At 35.4% G+C, this 20,237-nt stretch overlaps 1 protein-coding gene across 1 annotated transcript in view; it reads left to right on the top strand.

The window, feature by feature from the left end:
- DYNC2H1 (dynein, cytoplasmic 2, heavy chain 1) overlaps positions 1 to 20,237 on the top strand; it is a 377,952-nt gene that overhangs the window by 106,642 nt on the left and 251,073 nt on the right. The window contains exons 55-61 of the mRNA XM_011927022.1: positions 478 to 615; positions 4,493 to 4,606; positions 5,200 to 5,360; positions 6,597 to 6,720; positions 7,497 to 7,618; positions 17,069 to 17,155; positions 19,558 to 19,688. Of these exons, the coding sequence (XP_011782412.1) occupies positions 478 to 615; positions 4,493 to 4,606; positions 5,200 to 5,360; positions 6,597 to 6,720; positions 7,497 to 7,618; positions 17,069 to 17,155; positions 19,558 to 19,688 (877 nt within the window). The remainder of the gene's footprint in view (positions 1 to 477; positions 616 to 4,492; positions 4,607 to 5,199; positions 5,361 to 6,596; positions 6,721 to 7,496; positions 7,619 to 17,068; positions 17,156 to 19,557; positions 19,689 to 20,237) is intronic.

A 20,237-nucleotide genomic window follows, 5' to 3' on the forward strand; every position in this document is an offset into this window, starting at 1 on the left:
GGGTGGGAGTTACCCGATTTTCCAGGTGTTGTGTGTCTCAGTTCCCCTGGCTAGGAAAAGGGATTGCCTTCCCCCTTGCACTTCCCAGGTGAGGCGATACCTCGCCCTGCTTCAGCTCTCGCTGGTCAGGCTGCAGCAGCTGACCAGCACCGATTGTCCGGTACTCCCTAGTGAGATGAACCCAGTACTTCAGTTGAAAACGCAGAAATCACCGGTCTTCTGTGTCGCTTGCGCTGGGAGTTGGAGACTGGAGCTGTTCCTATTCGGCCATCTTGCTCCGCCCCCCTACTACATCTTAATGAGTATCATATGAAATAGTTATAATTAGCAATCAGAAAAAATCTAAGTCTACTTGTTACTGTTTTATATATACACACTTACCATGTTTGCTTGATTCTTTTCTATAGGGCTTTATTTACTGTGTGTATGTAAAATTCTTTTTTTTAAATATTACCAATCAATATTTTATTGATGTAGGCTGGTGTATCTAAACTAAATGAAGCTAAAGCTCTTGTGGATGAACTGAACAGAAAAGCTGGAGAACAAAGTGTATTACTTAAAACTAAGCAAGATGAAGCAGATGCTGCCCTTCAAATGATCACAGTGTCAATGCAGGTAATGTTTGGAGTGATCACAAAAATGAAAACAATAGGGAGAGCATTCATGAATGACTGTCAGTGAAAAATAACATTTCACTTAGGTGGATTTAAAAAACGTTGCTTATTCATACTGAGTCAGACTGATGTTATGTACTTAAGCTTTTGTGGAAGGGCGTGGTATTTTCCCACGTTGTTTAGAATGATTACTCAGTGCATTCAATTGACCATATGCAACTTATGTAGACTCTTTTTATATTTTAAATTGGCATGGATCTGTCTGTAACTGATTTTATTTCTTATACTCTCCCAGTTAGGTTGGTATTTCCTTTAATTTTTCTTAGAATTCTCTCCTTCAGGCTTTGAGAGTTTTCCTTGCTTTTAATTTTCTCAAGATTTATGAAATGTTTTTATTCTTTCAGTACTTTCATGATGTTTTGTGTTTTGAGTATATATTTTTTGAGCTGTTGCCTTTGTTTTGTTGAACCCTTTCAAAGGAGATTTCTCTGAGTTCCTTCCTTGCCCCAGTATTTTATGTCTGCATGCTCTTTCAGGATGCTCTTGTTCATTTCATTGCTCTTACTACCAACTACATGTAACTGTTTTCAAATTCATCTTTTTTATTCTTTATCCTAACTCGTTTTATTAGCTTCAGACTTACTCAATTACTGGCAGGGCATGGTTGCTCATGCCTGTAATCCTAGCTCTTTGGGAGGCCGAGTGGGAAGATCGCTTGAGCCTATGAGTTTGAGACCAGCCTGGGCAATATAGTGAGACCTTATCTCTACAAAAAAATTAAAAGTTAGCCAAATGTGGTAGCATGTGCCTGTAGTCCCAGCTACTGAGGAGGCTGAGGTAGGAGGATTGCTTGAGTTTAAGAAGCAGAGGTTTCAGTGAGCTGAAATCATGCCACTGCTCTCCAGCCTGGGTAACAAAGCAAGAGTCTCAAACAAACAAACAAACAAAATTCAATTTTATCTGTTAAACATGTCTTTTTGGAAGTCTCTTGGGCATTACAATTTGAAACAGGTTCAAAACTGAACTTACGAGTTTTCTTTCCTGTATTTCTTTCCTCAGGTTATGGTACTATAATATACACTAATTATTTAAGACAGAACTTAAAAATCACATTATACTGAGACTTTTGTTACCTTATCCATTAATGTAATGAGTCATTAAATTCTGTCAGTTTTACCTTCCTGACTATGCCTCAAACATGTTTCTCCATCTTCATGTTGGTGACTGTTACCTTGTCAAATAGGGACTAGTCTAATGCCTCTTTTATGAAAATTAACTTATATATTCATCAGACTAATATATATATCTCAATTAAAAAATAAATGGCATGAACAATCTGAAAAATAACAAAGTTGTGGGACTTAGGATTTCAAGACTCACTTTTCAGGATTCATAAGGCAGTGTGATATTAGTGTAATATTAGGCATAGAGATCATTGGAATGTGATCAGTTGATTTTACACAAAATGCCAATTAAATGGGGAAAGATAGTCTTTTTAAAAAATGGTGCTGGATATTTAGATGTCCAGGTAGAGAGAGAAAAAGCCCAGAACCTTTCCCTTTTAACTTACACAAAAATTTACACAGTATGGATGATGGATCTAAGATTAGAACATTAAATTATAAAACTTAGAAGAAAACACAGGAGAGCATCTTTATTACCTTAGGTGAGGTGAAGACTTGTTAGATGTGATATCAAAATAGAAAAAGAAAATTGATAAGTTGGATTCTTCTGCTCTTTGAAATAAGTTCTGAAATGAAAAGGCAAGTCACAGACTGGGAGAAAATATTTACAAAACATGTATTTGATAAAGAACTTCTATTCAGAATTTTTTAAAAGTACTACAACTCAATAATAGTAAAACAAAACTCCAGTTTAACAATGAACGTAAGATTAGAGCAGACCATATTTGAAAGAAGATCTATAAAAGACCAGTAAACACATGAAAAGATGTTAATTCCATTATCATCGAGTAAATGTAAGCTAAAGTCCCAGTGATATGCTTCTACATATCCACTAGAATGGGTGAAATAAAAAGACTGAAAACACCTCAGTCTAGTGTGGCAAGGCGGGGTGGAGCATCTGGAACTCTTTATAATTGCTGGAGGAAATGAAAAATGCTACAGTTACTTTTCAAAAGTTTGGCACAGTCTCATAAAGTTAAACTATCTTAGTACGTCAGCCAGCAGTCCCACTTTCAGATTTTTAGCTAAGAGAAATCAAAACTTGATAAATCTTAGAAACGTTACACTTAAGTGAAAACAGCCAGACACGAAAGACTGTATACTATATGATTCCTTTGTAAGAAATTATAGAAACAGCCAATCTATGATAGAAATCAAATTAGTGAGTACCTGACCTGGTAATACATCAGAAAATGTACATATAATAATGTTTATACTGTAAAACTTCAGCATAATTTTTTTATCAAGGTATTTTGGAACAAAATTAATATAAATGTTTACTTAATGAAATCAGCCATTTTTATCGTTAAAAAAACTGTCAATTATTTTGACCTTAAAAGAGTTATTTGAAATATGAAAAAGCAAACACTACATAAAGGATAACACTGTTAATTACCATGTATTTATAAAGGAAAATATTCGGCATTATGTGTGCTTTGTGTACTCTCTGGCTAGTGACATTAGTAATACACATTGACTATGTGCTACTTTTTTCTCTGGGCTGTTCTGAGAAGCAATATTTCTAAGACTGTAGCTAATTTTATTATCCAGCAGAGACCCAGGAGAATTACTATGCATCTCATAAGTTAATAATTTTTCTTAATTATAAATAGCAGATATTTCTATTTGGTACTTTGTAGAAAGTACTGTCTGAAGAGATAGCTTAAATACCAAATTGTGTAACTTCTAAGGCTTGCAATTCTAGGTTTATGGCATGAAGAAAGTGCAAATTAAATGCTATACAAACTCAGAATAGAAATACCTTCCAATTGGAACAGGAGGTTAATAAAAGAAGGAATCCATGAGCTGTGCCTGGGCTGTTTAAGTGTTCAATACATTTTATTATGATTATTTAAGAAACTATGCATTTCGAGATCTGGGCATGGCAATACATGCCTTTAATGTCAGCTACTTGGGAAGCTGAAGTGCAGGGGACCCCTTGAGTCCGGGAGCGTAATCAATGTAGTGAGACCCTGTCTCAAAAAGAAAAAAAAAGAAAAAGAAAAAAACTCACAATGACAAATATATTCAAAGATGTTCAACCTCATCAATAATCAAGGAAATAAAAATTAAAATCATACTTTGAAAGTTATGCATTTCTGCTGGGCGCGGTGGCTCACGCCTGTAATCCCAGCACTTTGGGAGGCCGAAGTGGGTGGATCACAAGGTCAGGAGTTCGAGATCAGCCTGACTAACATGGCGAAACCCCATCTCTACTAAAAATACAAAAATTAGCTGGGCATGGTGGTGGGCATCTGTAATCCCAGCTACTTGGGAGGCTGAGGTAGGAGAATCGCTTGAACCCAGGAGGTGGAGGTTGCAGTGAGCTGAGACATGCCGTTGCACTCCAGCCTGGACGACAAGAGCGAGACTCTATCTCAAAATAAATAAAAATAAAAATTAAAAAAAAGAAAATTATGTATTTCTATCTTGTTTAAATTTTATGTAAAAAGCATTTATTGCTTTGCTAAGTAGAAAAAATTAAAGCACTGAAACCTTTCTGATAGAAAATGTGGAGTAAAATATATAATTGGTTTCCTAGGCATTTTGGAAACTCTCTTGTCATAGATTCAAAGCTAATATTGGGTAAACATTTAATAGAAAATGTTATTTTGAAATGTTATATTTTAGATTTCATGCTTTTCAATATCATGCATTAAAATTGATTGGAATGCCACTTAAATATTCTTATAGGATGCAAGTGAGCAAAAAACAGAACTTGAAAGACTGAAGCACAGAATAGCAGAAGAAGTTGTTAAAATTGAAGAAAGAAAAAATAAAATTGATGATGAATTAAAAGAAGTACAAGTAAGTTAAAAAACATGCTAAGATCCATTTACATTTTTGCTTACCAGCTATATGTAGGAATTTAAACATTATTTGTAACTCAAGTTGTTTTCTCATAGTATTATAAAATGTGGTTTTCAACCAAAATATTACTTGTAAAAGAGAACAAGAAGGAAAGCCTGCCAGAAAAAGTATAAATTAATGGATGATAATTAAAAAGAATCTTTGTTTTCCATGAGCCATATGGTTTTGATTGTAGAGGGAAAAAATTTGTTAGATAAATTAAGATATACTGTTAAGCTATTTTTCTCCAGTTGATTAAATTAGTCAGCTAGTGCTAAGATATAAAGAGCCTCTTCAAAATGACAAATTGTCTCAAAACAAGTTAGATTTTCCAAATTAGATTATTGCAGTTCTGGTGGCAAGAAGTCTTACTGTCTCAACTTGAACGTTTTTTACTCCTTGTATAATTTAAAGCATTTTGTTATTTTAAGAGAGAGGACATTAGTAACTATAGTCATTTTGCATAAATGACAATAAAAGATAATTTGTCAAGAGTTAGTGATTTAAAAAATATATAATTTGAAAATAAAAATTGCCTTTTTCTCTTTTAGCCTTTAGTCAATGAAGCTAAACTAGCAGTTGGAAACATTAAGCCAGAATCACTTTCAGAAATCCGCTCACTACGCATGCCACCTGATGTAATTAGAGACATTCTTGAAGGAGTTTTAAGGTTGATGGGTATCTTTGATACATCTTGGGTGAGCATGAAAAGGTAAATTTTTCAATTTGTGAAAAATACTATTTCAGCAATGAATGACACATTCTTTCATAGTTTTAAATATTTCTTATATTATTTTTCAAAGTGCACTTCATCTAAATACATGGGTATTCATTTTGCCTTGAAATTTCAAGGTATTCTGTGTAATCATATGTCAGGATCTATATATTCCTTTCTCTAAGTGGTTGTTGAAAGTGTCAGAAGAAAAGGAATACCTTAGAATCTTTAAGAAATTTCTCAACAGATATAACAATATATTTGGTCCATACATGGTAGAGAGGACTGTGATTTCACTGTGATTTCCTGATGAAGAAAATACAATTACTATCCTTAAGAGTCTTATACTACTGAGAGAGGGAAAGAGACAGAGACAGAAACAGAAAGAAGGAGACCCTTAAATAATAAAAGGGAGCTATAAACTAGAAGAGAATAAGATATTAACACAATATGAAACCAAGCAGGCTCAGGTTTCATGTTATAATAGTAGTGTTATGGTTTGTGCCGATATTAAGTTCCTTGTTAGTATTTAGGTTGATAGTAAAGAGTTCATTTTATATCTGGAGGTGGGGAGGACATAGGTTGAGAGAGCACTTTAAGTTACCTTAAAAGGAGTCAGAAAATTTTCTTGCATATCCTAGAACATATGAGTACCTAATAGTTTACAAATAAGGATTTGAGTAGAACAAGATTGTGATTCTTTCATATCATTTCTTAGTTTATTCACAGAACATTAGAAAGACTGTTGTACATCTCTCTAGAGTTTTTGTTGTCTACAAAAAGTCGATAATATTGGCTGGGCACACCTGCAATCCCAGCACTTTGGGAGGCCAAGGCACTTTAGGCCAGGAGTTTGAGACCAGCCTGGGCAACATGGTGAAACCTGATCTCTAATAAAAATACAAAAAATTAGCCAGATGTGGTGGCACACGTCTGTGGTCCCAGCTACTCAGGAGGCTGAGGTGGGAGGATTGCTTGAACCCAGGAGGTGAAGGTTGCAGTGAGCTGAGATTGTACCACGGCACTCCAGCCTGGGTGACAGAGTGAGACTCTGTCTCAAAACAAACAAACAAAAATAAGGATAATACATTAGAAGCTTAAAGGTTTTAGTACCATATTTTTTGTTAACTAATGGATTAAAAGTATTGCATTCACCATTTTGTTAAACTGATTTTTTTTCAGAAACAGCAAATTTTGTTTAGTCTCATTTAAGGAAATATGCTTTAATTTTAGTTTCCTTGCAAAAAGAGGTGTAAGAGAAGACATAGCAACCTTTGATGCCCGAAATATTTCAAAGGAAATAAGAGAAAGTGTTGAAGAACTTCTTTATAAAAATAAAGGATCTTTTGATCCAAAGGTAATTTTTAAGTTATATCATAAATTTGCTTTTCCATACCATATAATATTCTGCTGTTTAAAATGTGATGTTTTGTCATTGCCAATTGTTTAGATCACTTAAAAGTGAAAATAAAGTATAAGCTTATAGGTATTACATTTGGGAAGCATTAACCATCAGAATCAGGTAAATTAGAATCTAGGTAGCAGGGGAGATTTATTGAGTGGTTTTAATAGTTTTGTATCTGCTGTTAATGTTCTCAACTTTTTTTTTTTTTAACTTTCAACTGTCCTGGTGTGCTTTTATTTTTTCTTGGGTACTTGTCAGATGACAACAGGTATCTGTGTTAGGACAGTGGTATCTAATTTCAGTGAACAATTTAGATTTCATGATTCTGGTATTTTTTTAGATCCCTTAATCAAAATGTTATGTGTATCTTCTTTAACACCAATTACAATGGTTTTAAAGCTGTTCTTATCTAATAAAGATACTTGAACATTGTTGTGGCTGACACATGTATTCATTAGAAATGAGACTAATAGAAAATTATGTTGATAAAACATCTTTATTTTAAAGATTCTGTGTGGTTCAAAAATTTATTTTTAAGTGAAAATAGAGTTCATGTATATTTCTCTTAATCAAAATAGAAGTTCACTGTATTTTTATTTTAGCTATAAGCCAAAAACTTCTTTATTTGGGTCAAGTTAATAAATATCCAAATAAAGTATGTTAGAATTAACTTTGCTTTCATCTGAAATTAAGTAAGGATGTTGAATCACTTCTCATGGATTTTTCAGAATGCTAAGCGTGCCAGTACTGCAGCTGCACCTTTGGCTGCCTGGGTGAAAGCCAATATCCAGTATTCCCATGTCTTGGAACGAATTCAGCCTTTGGAAACTGAACAGGCAGGATTAGAATCGTAAGTGAAATATAAAATATAAACAATTCTAACCTTTATTTTCATCAGTTTGATGAGGTTTTAACATATTATTATTATTATTTTTTCTCTATTTGTAAAATGGCAGTTAACAATACTAAAATATATAAAATGAGTCAATTAAATGCAAATTTAAAAACAGATGAAAACAAGAAAGCAATTAGAAGGGGATAGCATAACTAACTCACTTTTTCTTTACCATTATTATATTGTTGGAAGGCTAGGTAGGTAAAAGTTCCTTTAGAAGGAGCCAAAGTTTCATAAAGGAATAATTTTTTTTTTTTTTTGAGACTGATTTTGCTCTTATTGCCCAGGCTGGAGTGCAATTATGATCTCGGCTCACCAAAACCTCCGCCTCCCAGGTTCAAGCGATTCTCCTGTCTCAGCCTCCTGAGTAGCTGGGATTACAGGCATGTGCCACCACGCCTGGTTAATTTTGTATTTTTAGTAGAGATGGGGTTTCTCCGTGTGGGTCAGGCTGGTCTTGAACTCCCGACCTCAGGTGATTTGCCTGCCTCGGCCTCCCAAAATGCTGCGATTACAGGTGTGGATGACCACACCTGGCCAAGGAATAACGTTAAAGTACAAAAGGAAAGCTTTGGAAATTAAAGACTTTTGTTTGTATTGATTGATTGATTGATTGATTGAGATGGAGTCTTGCTCTATTGCTAGGCTGGAGTGCAGTGGCGCAATCTCAGCTCACTTCAACCTCTGCCTCCTGGGTTCAAGTGATTCCCCTGCTGCAGCCTCCCAAGCAGCTGGGGTTACAGGCACGTACCACCACACCTGGCTAATTTTTTTCATTTTAGTAGAGAAGGGGTTTCACCATGTTGGCCAAGATGATCTCTATCTCCTGACCTCATGAAAGTGCTTGGATTATAGGCATGAGCCACTGTGCCTGGCTGGAAATTTAAGGCTTTTATGTTTGTTTTTACCTTCTAAATTCTAGGAAATGTTTAGCATATATTTTCTAAAACAGTGTGTGGACAGGAAGGAGGAAGACTTAACCACTTACTATTGGAGCTTACAGTTCTAATTTGCTATCATTACTAAGTCACAAATATATTTTATCTCTTCTAAATGCAGACCAAAGGTTTATGTTCTTTTTTTTTAAAAAAAATTTTTTTTATTTCAGTAGGTTTTTGGGGAACAGGTGGTGTCTGGTTACATGAATGAGATCTTTAGTGGTGTTTTCTGAGATTTTGGTGCAGCAATCATCTGAGCAGTGTTACACTATACCCAATGTGTAGTCTTTTATCTCTTGCCACCTCTCGCCCTTTCCCCCGAGTCTCCAAAGTCCAATGCCTCATTCTTATGCCTTTGCGTCCTTACAGCTTAGCTCCTACATGAATGAGAATGTATGATGTTTGGTTTTCCATTCCTGAGATACTTCACTTAGAATATGAGTCTCTCCAATTCAATTCAGGTTGTTGCAAATGCCATTATTTTGTTTCTTTTTGTGGCTGAGTAGTATTCCGTGGTGTATATATATACCACATTCTCTTTATCCACTCATTGAATGATGGGCATTGGGTTGGTTCTGTCTTTTTGCCATTGCAATTTGTGCTGCTACAAACATGCGTGTGCAAGGATCTTTTCCATATAATGCCTTCTTTTCCTCTGGGCAGATACCTAGTAGTAGAATTGCTGGATCAAACAGTAGATCTGCTTTTAGTTCTTTAAGGAATCTCCACACTGTTTTCCATAGTGGTTATACTAGTTTACATTCCTACCAAGAGTGTAAAAGTGTTCCCTTTTCACTGCATCCCCGCCAACATCTATTATTTTTTGATTTTTTGATTATGACCATTCTTGCAAGAGTAAGGTGATACTGGATTGTGGTTTTGATTTGCATTTCTCTGATAATTAATGATGTTGAGCATTTTTCCATATGCTTATTGGCCATTTGTATATCTTCTTTTGAGAATTGTCTATTCATGTTCTTAGCCTACTTTTTGATAGGGTTGTTTGTTTTTTTCTTGCTGATTTGTTTAAGTTTGTTGTGGATTCTGGATATTAGTCCTTTGTCAGATGTATAGATTGTGAAAATTTTCTCCCAGTCTGTGGGTTGTCTTTTAACTCTGCCAATTGTTTCTTTTGCTGTGCAGAAGGATTTTAGTTTATTTAAGTCCCATCTGTTTTTCTTTGTATTTGTTGCATTTGCTTTTGGGTTCTTGGTCATGAAGTCTTTGCCTAAGCCAATGTCTATAAGGGTATTTCTGATGTTATCTTGTAGAATGGTTATGGTTTTCAGGTCTTAGATTTAAGTCTGTGATCCATCTTGAGTTGATTTTTTGTATAGGGTGAGAGATGAGGATCCAGTTTCATTCTTCCACATGGGGCTTTCCAATTACCCCAGCACCATTGGTTGAATAGGGCATCCTTTCCCCACTGTATGTTTTTGTTTGCTTTGTGGAAGATCAGTTGGCTGTAAGTATCTGGGTTTATTTCTGGGTTTTCTATTCTTTTCCATTGGTCTATGTGCCTATTTTTATACCAGTGCAATGCTGTTTTGGCGACTGCGGCTTTATAGTATAGTTTGAGGTTGGGTAATGTGATGCCTCCAGATTTATTTATTTGTTTGTTTGCTTACTCTTGCTTTGGCTATGCAGGTTCTTTTTTCGTTCCATATGAATTTTAGGATTGTTTTTTCTACTTCTGTGAAGAAGGATGGTGGTATTGTGATGGCAATCACAATGAGTTTGTAAATTGCTTTCGGCAGTATGGTCATTTTCACAATATTGATTCTACCTAGCTGTGAGCATGGGATATGTTTCCATTTGTTTGTATCATTTGTTTGTAACCATATCAGCTTGGTTAGGTATATTCCTAAGTTGGTTTTTTTTTTTTTTCAGCTACTGTGAAAGGAGCTGAGTTCTTGATTTGATTTTCAGCATGGTTGCAGTTGGTGTATAGCAGAGCTGCTGATTTGTGTACATGAATTTTATGTTCTGAACCTTTGCTGAATTCATTTACGAGTTCTAGGAGCTTTTTGGATGAGTCTTTAGGGTTTTCTAGGTGTATAGTGGTATCATCAGCAAACTGGCAGTTTAGCTTCCTCTTTACCAGTTTGGATGCCCTTTATTTCTTTCACCTGTCTGATTGTTCTGGCTAGAACGTTTAGTGCTATGTAGAATAGAACTGATGAAAGTGGGCATCCTTGTGTCTTGTTCCAGTTCTCATGGGGAATGCATTCCACTTTTCCCCATTCAGTATAATGTTGGCTGTGGGTTTCTCATAGATGGCTTTTATTACCTTAAGATATGTCCCTTCTGTGCCAATTTTGCTGAGGATTTTAATCATAAAGGGACACTGGATTTTGTTAAATGCTTTTTCTGTGTCTATTGAGATGATTATGTGATATGTGTTTTTAAGTTTGTTTATGTGGTGTATCACATTTATTGACTTAACGTATGTTTTACCTGCATCCCTGGTATGAAACCCATTTGATCATGGTGGATTATCTTTTTGATATACTATTGGATTTGGTTCACTAGTATTTTGTTGAGGATTTTTGCATCTGTGTTCATCAGGAATATTGGTCTATAGTTTTCTTTTTTAGTTATCCCTTTTCCTGGTTCTGGTATTAGGGTGATACTGGCTTCATAGATTGATTTAGGGAGGATTCCCAACCTTCTCTATATTTTTGAATAGTGTCAATAGGATTGGTACCAATTCTTCTTTGAATGTCTTATAGAATTAAGCTGTGAATCCATCAGTTTTAAAATTACCATTTCAATCCTGCTGCTTGTTATTGGTCTGTTCAGCAGTTCTATACTTCCTAGTTTAATCTAGGCAGGTTGTATATTTCCAGAAATTTATCCATCTCCTTTGGGTTTTCTAGTTTATGTGCATAAAGGTGTTTATAGTAGCCTTGAATAATCTTTTTTATCTCTGTGGTGTCAGTTGTAATATCTCCCATTTCTCTCTAATTAAGCTAATTTGTAACTTCTCTCTTCTTGGTTAATCTTGCAAATGGTCTATTAATTTTATTTTTTCAAAGAACCAACTTTTTGTTTCATTTATCTTTTGTATTTTGTTTGTTTGTTTGTTTCAATTTCATTTAGTTCTGCTCGAATCTTTGTTATTTGTTGTTTTCTGCTGGGTTTGGGTTTGGATTGTTTTTGTTTCTTCAGTTCCATGAGGTGTGACCTTAGATTATCTAATACTCTTTCATACTTTTTGATATAGGCATTTAATGCTCTGAGCTTTCCTCTTAACATCACCTTTGCTGTATTCTAGAGGTTTTGATAGGTTGTATTAATTACTATTGTTATTCAGTTCAAACAATTTTTTGATTTCCATTTTGATTTCGTTGTTGACCCAACAGTCATTCAGAAGCAGGTTATTTAATTTCCACACATTTGCATCCCTTTGAAGGTCCTTTTTGGAGTTGATTTTCAGTTTTATTCCACAGTGATCTGAGAGGGTACTTGATATAGTTTAGATTTTCTTAAATGTACTGAGACTTGTTTTGTAGCCTGTCGTATGGTCTATCTTGGAGAATGTTCCATATGCTGATGAATAGAATGTATATTCTGCTGTCATTGGCTAGAATGCTCTGTAAATATCTGTTAAGTCCATTTGTTGTAGGGTATAGTTTAAGTCTGTTATTTCTTTGTTAACTTTCTGTCTTAGTGACTTGTCTAGTGCTGTCAGTATTAAATTTTCTCACTATTATTGTGTTGATGTTTATCTCATTTCTTATGTCTAGTAGTAATTGTTTAATAAATTTGGGAGTTCCATTGTTAGGTGCATATGTGTTTAGGATTGTGATATTTTCCTGTTGGACTAGTCCTTTTATCATTTCATAATGTCCCTCTTTGTCTTTTTTAATTGCTGTTGCTTTAAAGTTTGTTATACCTGATGTAAGAATAGCTACTCTTGCTTACTTTTGGTGTCCATTTGCATGGAATATCTTTTTCCACCCCTTTACCTTAAGTTTATGTGAGTCCTTATTGTGTCAGGTGAGTCTCTTTTAGGCAGCAGAAACTTGATTGGTGAATTCTTATCAATTCTGCCATTGTGTATTTTTTAAGTGGAGCATTTATGCCATTTACATTCAATGTTAGTATTGAGATGGGAGGTACTGTTCTATTCAGCATGCTATTTGTTGCCTGAATACTTTTTTTTTCCATTGTGTTATTGTTTTTTTTTGAGACTGGGTCTCATTCTGTTGCCCAGGCTGGAGTGCAGTGGCACAATCTCGCTTCACTGCAACCTCTGCCTCCTGGGTTCAAGGGATTCTCTTGCCTCCTGAGTAGCTGGGATTACAGGCACCTGCCATCACACCCAGCTAATTTTTGTAGTTTTAATAGAAATGGGGTTATGCCATATTTTCTATGTTGGTCTCAAACTCTCAATCTCAAGTAATTCACCTGCCTCCGCCTCCAAAAGTGCTGGGATTACAGGCATGAGCCACCATGCCTGGCCATTGTGTTATTGTTATATAGATCCTATGAAATTCATGCTTTAAGGAGGTTCTGTTTTAGTGTATTTCGAGGATTTGTTTCATGATTTAGAGCTCCTTTTAGCAGTTCTTGTAGTCTGGCTTGGTAGTGGTGAATTCTCTCAGCATTTGTTTGTCTGGAAAAGACTATGTCTTTCCTTCATTTATGAAGCTTAGTTTCTCTGTATACAAAATTCTTGGCTGGTAATTTTTTGTTTAAGGAGGCTAAAAATAGGACCCCAGTCCCTTCTAGCTTGTAGGGTTTCTGTTAAGAAATCTGCTGTCACTGTGATAGTTTTTCCTTTATAGGTTACCTGATGCTTTTGCCTCATAGCTGTAAGATCTTTCCTTTGTCTTGACTTCAGATAACCTGATGACTGTATGTCTATGTGATGATCTTTTTACAATGAATTTCTTAGGCGTTCTTCAAACTTCTTTTATTTGGATGTCTAGCTCTCTAGCAAGGCTGGGGACATTTTCCCCAATTATTCCTCAAATATATTTTTAGATTTCTCTTCTTTCTTGGGAACACCCATTATTCTTAGGTTTGGACACTCAACATAGTTACAAAATTCTTGGAAGCTTTGTTCATTTTTTAAAATTATTTTTTTCTTTGTCTTTGATGATTGAGTTAATTAAAAATCCTTGTCTTCAAGCTCTGAAGCTCTTTCTTCTGCTTGAGTCTATTGCTGAGACTTTTCAGTGCATTTTGGATTTCTCTAAGTGTATCCTTGATTTCCAGAAGTCGTGATTGTTTTTTGTTTATGCTATCTATTTCACTGAAGAATTTTCCTTTCATAACCTGTATCAGGGTTTTGATTTCTTTAAGTTGGACTTCACCTTTCTTTGGTGCCTCTTTGATTAGCTTAATAATCAACCTTCTGAATTCTTTTTCTGGCAATTCAGAGATTTCTTCTTGGTTTGAATCCATTGCTGATGAGCTGGTATAATATTTTGGGGGTGTTAAAGAACCTTGTTTTGTCATATTACTGGAATTGTTTTTCTGGTTCCTTCTCATTTGATTAGACTATATCAGAGGGAAGATCTGGGATTCAAGGGCAGTTGGTCAGATTCTGTGTCTCACGGAGCGCTCCCTTGCTGTGGTGGTCTTTCTCTTCCCCTAGGAATGGGTATTTCTGAGATCTGAAATGTAGTGGTTGTTTTTGCTCTTCTGGGTCTAGCACCCAGCAGAGCTACCAGGCTCTGGGCTGGTGTTGGGGAGTGTCTGCACAGAGTCCTGTGATGTGATCTGTCTTCAGGTCTCTTAGCCGTGGATACCAGCACCTGCTCCACTGGAGCTAGCAGGGGAATGAGGTGAACTCTGTGATGGTCCTTGGTTTTGTTTTTATTTAGTGGACTGGTTTTGTGTTGATGGGCCTCCAGCCAGGAGGTGGCACTTTCAAGAGTGCCTCAGCTGTGGTCCTATAGGGAGGATGCAAACTTGCCCTAGGGACACCTGGTTAACAATTCGGGTTTCTCAGGCAGTAGGCAGGGCCTTAGAGCTTTCAAGAAATTATGACCTTTGTCTTTGGCTACCAGGGCAGGTAGAAAAAGACCACTTGGTGGGGGCAGGGATAGGTGTCTCTGAGCTCAGCCTCTCCTTTGGTGAGGCTTTTGCTGTGGCTGTTGTGGGGGATGGGAGTGTGGTTTCCATTCCAGTGTAATTTTTCCCCCGGGGGTATTATGGCTGCCTCTGCTGAGTCATACAGGTCACCCAGGGTAGTTGAGGAAAGCCAGCAGGCACAGGCCTCACTGGCTTTCTATGTAGCCTGCAGTCCTAAAGGCTGGTCTCACTCCCACCGTGCCCCAACAACACCAGTGACCAGGGCTGAGAACTTGCCCCAGATCATGTGCCTTCCCTTGAGAAAGCAAGCAGACTAATAAGTTTTTCGGTATGTCAGGGTGACTGCAGTGGTGACCCACTTCCTTCAAAGGGTCTGTGGATTCTTTTGGCTTTCCTAGTACATTCCTGCAGTAGTTCTTGCAGCAAAAGCTCACCATGTGAGTCTCCACGTGCTGCTCTGTCTGTCTGAGTGGGAGCTGCAAGGTAGTCCCGCCTGCTGTCTGTCATCTTAATCCTAATTGATCTATATTCTTGATTGTTCAATTTTTGACATTATCTATTAACTTCCTGCTGTGTATTAACAGTTATTCATCTTATTTCCTTTCTTGTACACTTTTTTGTTCTCTATATAAGAATTGCCTCCTTTTTTTAGTTGATTATATTTTTCTGTTTACATATCACAAATTTGTCTATAATTTATCTATAGTTTCTCTGTCAGAGCCCTGAAACATCTTCATTGATCTGTGTGTTCTATTTATTTTTTCTTAGCTTTAGGCCTGCTGCTTAAGGCTGTTGTCTTGGAGCTTCTCTTCAGCGATGTTCTAGAGATTACCTGTTGTATTCTTTTATTGTGAATTCCTGTCTTTCTCTTCCTTCCTTTAGTTCTTAAGGTTTCTAGAACACATCTTCCATGGTAGAAAGAGTATATGGGCTGGAACATATTTTAAGATTTGCATGTCTAAAAGTATTTATAATATGTTATTGTATGTGATCAATAATTGGGTTGTGTTTAAATACTAGACTAGAAATAGTTTTAGCTCACAGTTTTGAAGGCCTTATTCTATCAGCAATTCTCAAAATTTGGTTCCTAGACCGGCAGCATCAGCATCACTTTGGAACTTGTTAAAAGTGCAGATTTTTTTTGGAACTCCACCCAAACGAACTGATTCTGATTCAGATACATTGTGGGGGAGGGGACAGTAAGGCCTTGCAATCTCTGTTTTGACAGGTAATTTTGGTGTACACTAAAGTTTGAGAACCCCCGCTGTACTCTCTTCTAGAGTTCAGTGTTGCTTTTAGAAAGTCTAATGCTACTTTGATTCCCAGTGTCTTGTATATTACCCCATATTTTTAGGAAGTTAGGAAGCTTTCTTGACTTGTCTGATCTTTGGCTGTTAGTTATTAATCATAAGTTTTAGAAGTCTGACTGGAAGACCTGAGTGTGTGGCCTGGGCTCCTTGGCTGCTGAGCATCACTGTAAGGTGATCAAGTATGGACCGGCCATTTTATGGCAACCCCTTAATATCTGCGGGTATTTTGAGAGGATAGGGTGTCAGTCATTTTACTGTAAAAGAATCTTTATATCTTTCGCCTAGGATGTGTGCATAGAGGTTGATGGAGATGAGTGGGGGCATAAGCTAGACTTGCAGCATTCTGGGTTATGTTAGAGGTAGTCAGCTCTCAATAGAGGATGGATTCTGAGGTCAAACTCTTTGTAATATCAATTATTAAATAATCTTCTGTATTTGGCTTTATTGTTACCTTCAGAAGTATGTTTAAATTTTCTGAACATTTTAGGATTCTGCTTTTTTTTTTTGACTCTTCTTCATATAGGCATTTTAGTTTTTGGCTTTTTGTGTTCCAATATGTTAGTTATTCCTTTTTAAAATATTATTGAACTTTGAGGGTGCGGGAGGCTGAGGTGGAAAGATTGCTTGAGCCTAGGACTTTGAGGCTGCAGTGGGCTCTGTTCAGACCACTGCACTACAGCCTGGGAGACAGAGTGAGACTCTGTCTCTTAAGAAAAGGAAATTATTTTTGAAATTTTTCCTATTTCATACTTTCCTCTTTTGATCTCTGTGCATATGTGTCTTTCTTATTTTCTTGGCTTCATTTTAGTAGGGTTCTGTAAGGGATAGACGATAAATAAATATGTTTACCATTTTTATCCAGAAATGTACATGTATGAGTGTTTTTAAATATAGATTCCTAGAAGTGGTATAGTTGGGTCAGAGGAAACACTTTTAATTTTAGCATTGCTTTTCAAATTAAATTCTAAGTAAAGGTGTTACAATACTGAGTTAATGACAGTTTTATTTGTCATATATTTACTGTAGGATTACATTGTAAGGTGCTGCTGCTGCTTTATAGTTGGTATCTAAAATAGGAATGGCTTTTATAATATTGAGTTATATTTTAGGAATCTGAAGAAAACTGAAGACAGAAAAAGAAAACTAGAGGACCTCCTTAATTCTGTTGGTCAAAAGGTATCAGAACTCAAAGAAAAGTAAGTTATATTTTGAAGCGTATTTAGGATAATGCTGAGAGTGTTTACATTTGATATCTTGGTTTATTTCCTGTGTTGACTGTTAAGATTTTAGACTTTTATGTCAGATGAGGCTATGGGACCCACTAGTCTATAAACTTTTTAGGGATACATTATTATGTTTAAAAATTCTATCCTTTTAACTTTTTTTCTCCTTTGTGTTAAAAAAAGTCTTCATGCAAATATTATACTCAAGGATTATTTTTGAATATTATTAGTCTTAAAGCCTTTCATGTATAATAGTACAGGGTAGAAAATATTGGTATGGGAATTATAAATGTTAGAACATTTTCTTTTGAAAGTTGTGAAGATTGAAAAACTGAATAATATCTGATTGAATACAGTATATGTTGAAGTGATGTGTCATGCTTCCTTTTTTTAATGTAAACAAAATTAATTATTGCACCAAGAAATTAATCAGATTAAAACTGAATTTTTTCTCTGTGTTCAGGAAACAATTCTCTCTCTGTCTCTCTGTCTCTCTCTCTCCCCACCCCTCCCCTCTTCAGATTCTCTTTCTCTCTCACTAATATATATTTACAGAGAAATACTTATAGAAAAAAGCAAACCAAACCAATAAACGCAGTGTTTTCAATATTCCTGAACAATTATCATGTTAGAAATATAGGAAAGAAATCACATCAGTTTTTTCCAGGTATTATTATTAGAGAAGTACAAGAAAAATAAGTATAATGTTTTATTCTCACTGTCATATGCACACAATCAGCACTTAATATTCAGCTAATACTCAAATATTTATTGAATAATTAGCTTATTATAGCAATATTTTGACTTCATTTATTAGTCACTTGCTGTGTTAGGTGTTATACTGGGTAATTTATGTATTCATTTCTTTAATCCTTAAAACAATGATGAGAAGTAAATCTGTTTCTGTTTAGCAGATTAGGAAGGTTAAAATTATATAGTCTTTTTTGTCTAAAGTTAAGCAGCTAATAAAATACTAAGCCATGTTAGATTCTAGATTTGTCTAATTCCATGAAGTTTCTGCTCTTAACCATTGCACCATACTACCATTATTTTGGAAGGATTATTGTGAAAACTTTTGGAATTAACTTTTAATTTCAAGTAAAACAGAATGACATTTTTCATTGTAGAGTCATTGATGAGAATGAATTAATGTTGGTTACCATGCTGTTACTTATTATGATCCTTAATTAAGGTTTAATTGACTCTAGGCCATGAATAACAGTCTTATTTTCTTACATATTAACAAAGAATAAAGGACTTGAAAAATAAGCATGATCTATCAATTTTTAAATTCTAATTTTACAAAACTAAAGAGATGGTTTCCATTTCTAATACAACTTGTACAGAGATATGAGAGTTGATTTAATGCAACAATATTCATTGCAAAACCATGTTCAAGGTGTAGTATGAAATGTTGTGCTCAATAAACATGCAGCTTTCTATTTCCAGGTTTTAGAACAGTGCTGTTTAATGGAATTTCACGAGATTATGGAAATGTTCTGTGCTCTTTGTTATCCAGTATGGTAGCCAGTAGTCTTATGTGGCTACTGAGCACTTGCAGTGTTTATAATATGACTGAGGAATTGAATTTAAAATTTTATTTATCTTTAGCTAATTTAAATTTAAATAGCCACAAAGTGGCTAGTGGCTATTTGTCTATATTGGAGAAGTTGGTTCTAGAGTCTTATGTCTAGGGAAGGAAGGAAGAAGGCACTTAGAGAGACAGTGAAATATACTATAAAGTGCATGCAACTTAGTGCCAGCCACATCTGTATAAGAATTTTAGATCCTCTGCTGATTATTGATGAGAACCTGGGTAATAATTTCTTTGGGTTTAAGTTTGCATATGTATAGCATACAATTTATGATACTTGAATATAGGGAGAGATTATATATAATGTACTAAAATGAATTTTGAAATTTTGTTTGTAGTTTTAATGGTAAATGTTAGAGGGAGTTGGGCTGTGGGGTGAGGAAGGGTGTGGTTCGAAGCTACTCTAGGCAAATGGAACATTCTGAATAACGGGAGATATAGGATATTTACTGATAATGTAAAATTCTTCTGATATTGACATATATTAATGGTTTTGCTGATCAGTAATATAATGAAATAAAACTAGAAAGACAGATGGGATGTTTAGAATAGTGCCTTGAATGCCGTATTGGCAAATTTTTATATAATGTAGTAGAGCTTGGAGGCCCTGTCAATTTTTTGTTGGTTTGTCTCTTCTATTAATGTTACTTTGTATGCAAACATTAATGGTATTATCATTGATTAAATTATGGATAAAAGTTTACTTTGTTACTTATGGATAATTTCATTAAATCTCTCCCAAATCCTTTTTGCTTTTAATTAAATTTTAATGTTTACATAGATTTCAGAGCAGGACTTCAGAAGCTGCAAAACTTGAAGCTGAAGTAAGCAAAGCACAAGAAACAATCAAAGCTGCAGAAGTCTTAATTAATCAGCTTGATAGAGAACATAAGAGATGGAATGCACAGGTTTGTTTGACAGAGGGGCCATGAGGAGTCTACCTTTAAAATCCAGGAAATCTATAATGTAATGTATGTTAAGAAAAAGGAGAGAAAGATCCATTAATTTGCACCTGGTTCAGGATAAATAATGTAGATATAAATGGCCATTATGTGAATTACTCTTTAAACAAAGTGTCTTTATATGAATAGAGTTTTAGGCGAAGCAGCCTATTTTCCTTTCAGTTCTGTATGTTATTGAGAGATGAGCAGGATGAAAATGAGTGGATGGAAAACTTAGTACTCCTTAGAATTTTCTTTGAATTTACCTTCAACAGGACAGTAATTTTAGGATTTGACACTGTAGGCTATTTATTTTTTCTTGAAATATTTTATTATTTTGACTTTTTAGTGTTGTCTCTTGTTTTTTCTTTTTTTTTTTTGAGACGGAGTCTCGCTCTGTCGCCCATGCTGGAGTGCAGTGGTGGGATCTCAGCTCACTGCAACCTCCACCTCCCGGGTTCACGCCATTCTCCTGCCTCAGCCTCCTGAGTAGCTGGGACTACAGGCGCCCGCCACCTCG

Source organism: Colobus angolensis, unplaced genomic scaffold (genome assembly GCF_000951035.1).
Source record: "Colobus angolensis palliatus isolate OR3802 unplaced genomic scaffold, Cang.pa_1.0 Scaffold7, whole genome shotgun sequence".
NCBI classification, from domain to species: domain Eukaryota; kingdom Metazoa; phylum Chordata; class Mammalia; order Primates; family Cercopithecidae; genus Colobus; species Colobus angolensis.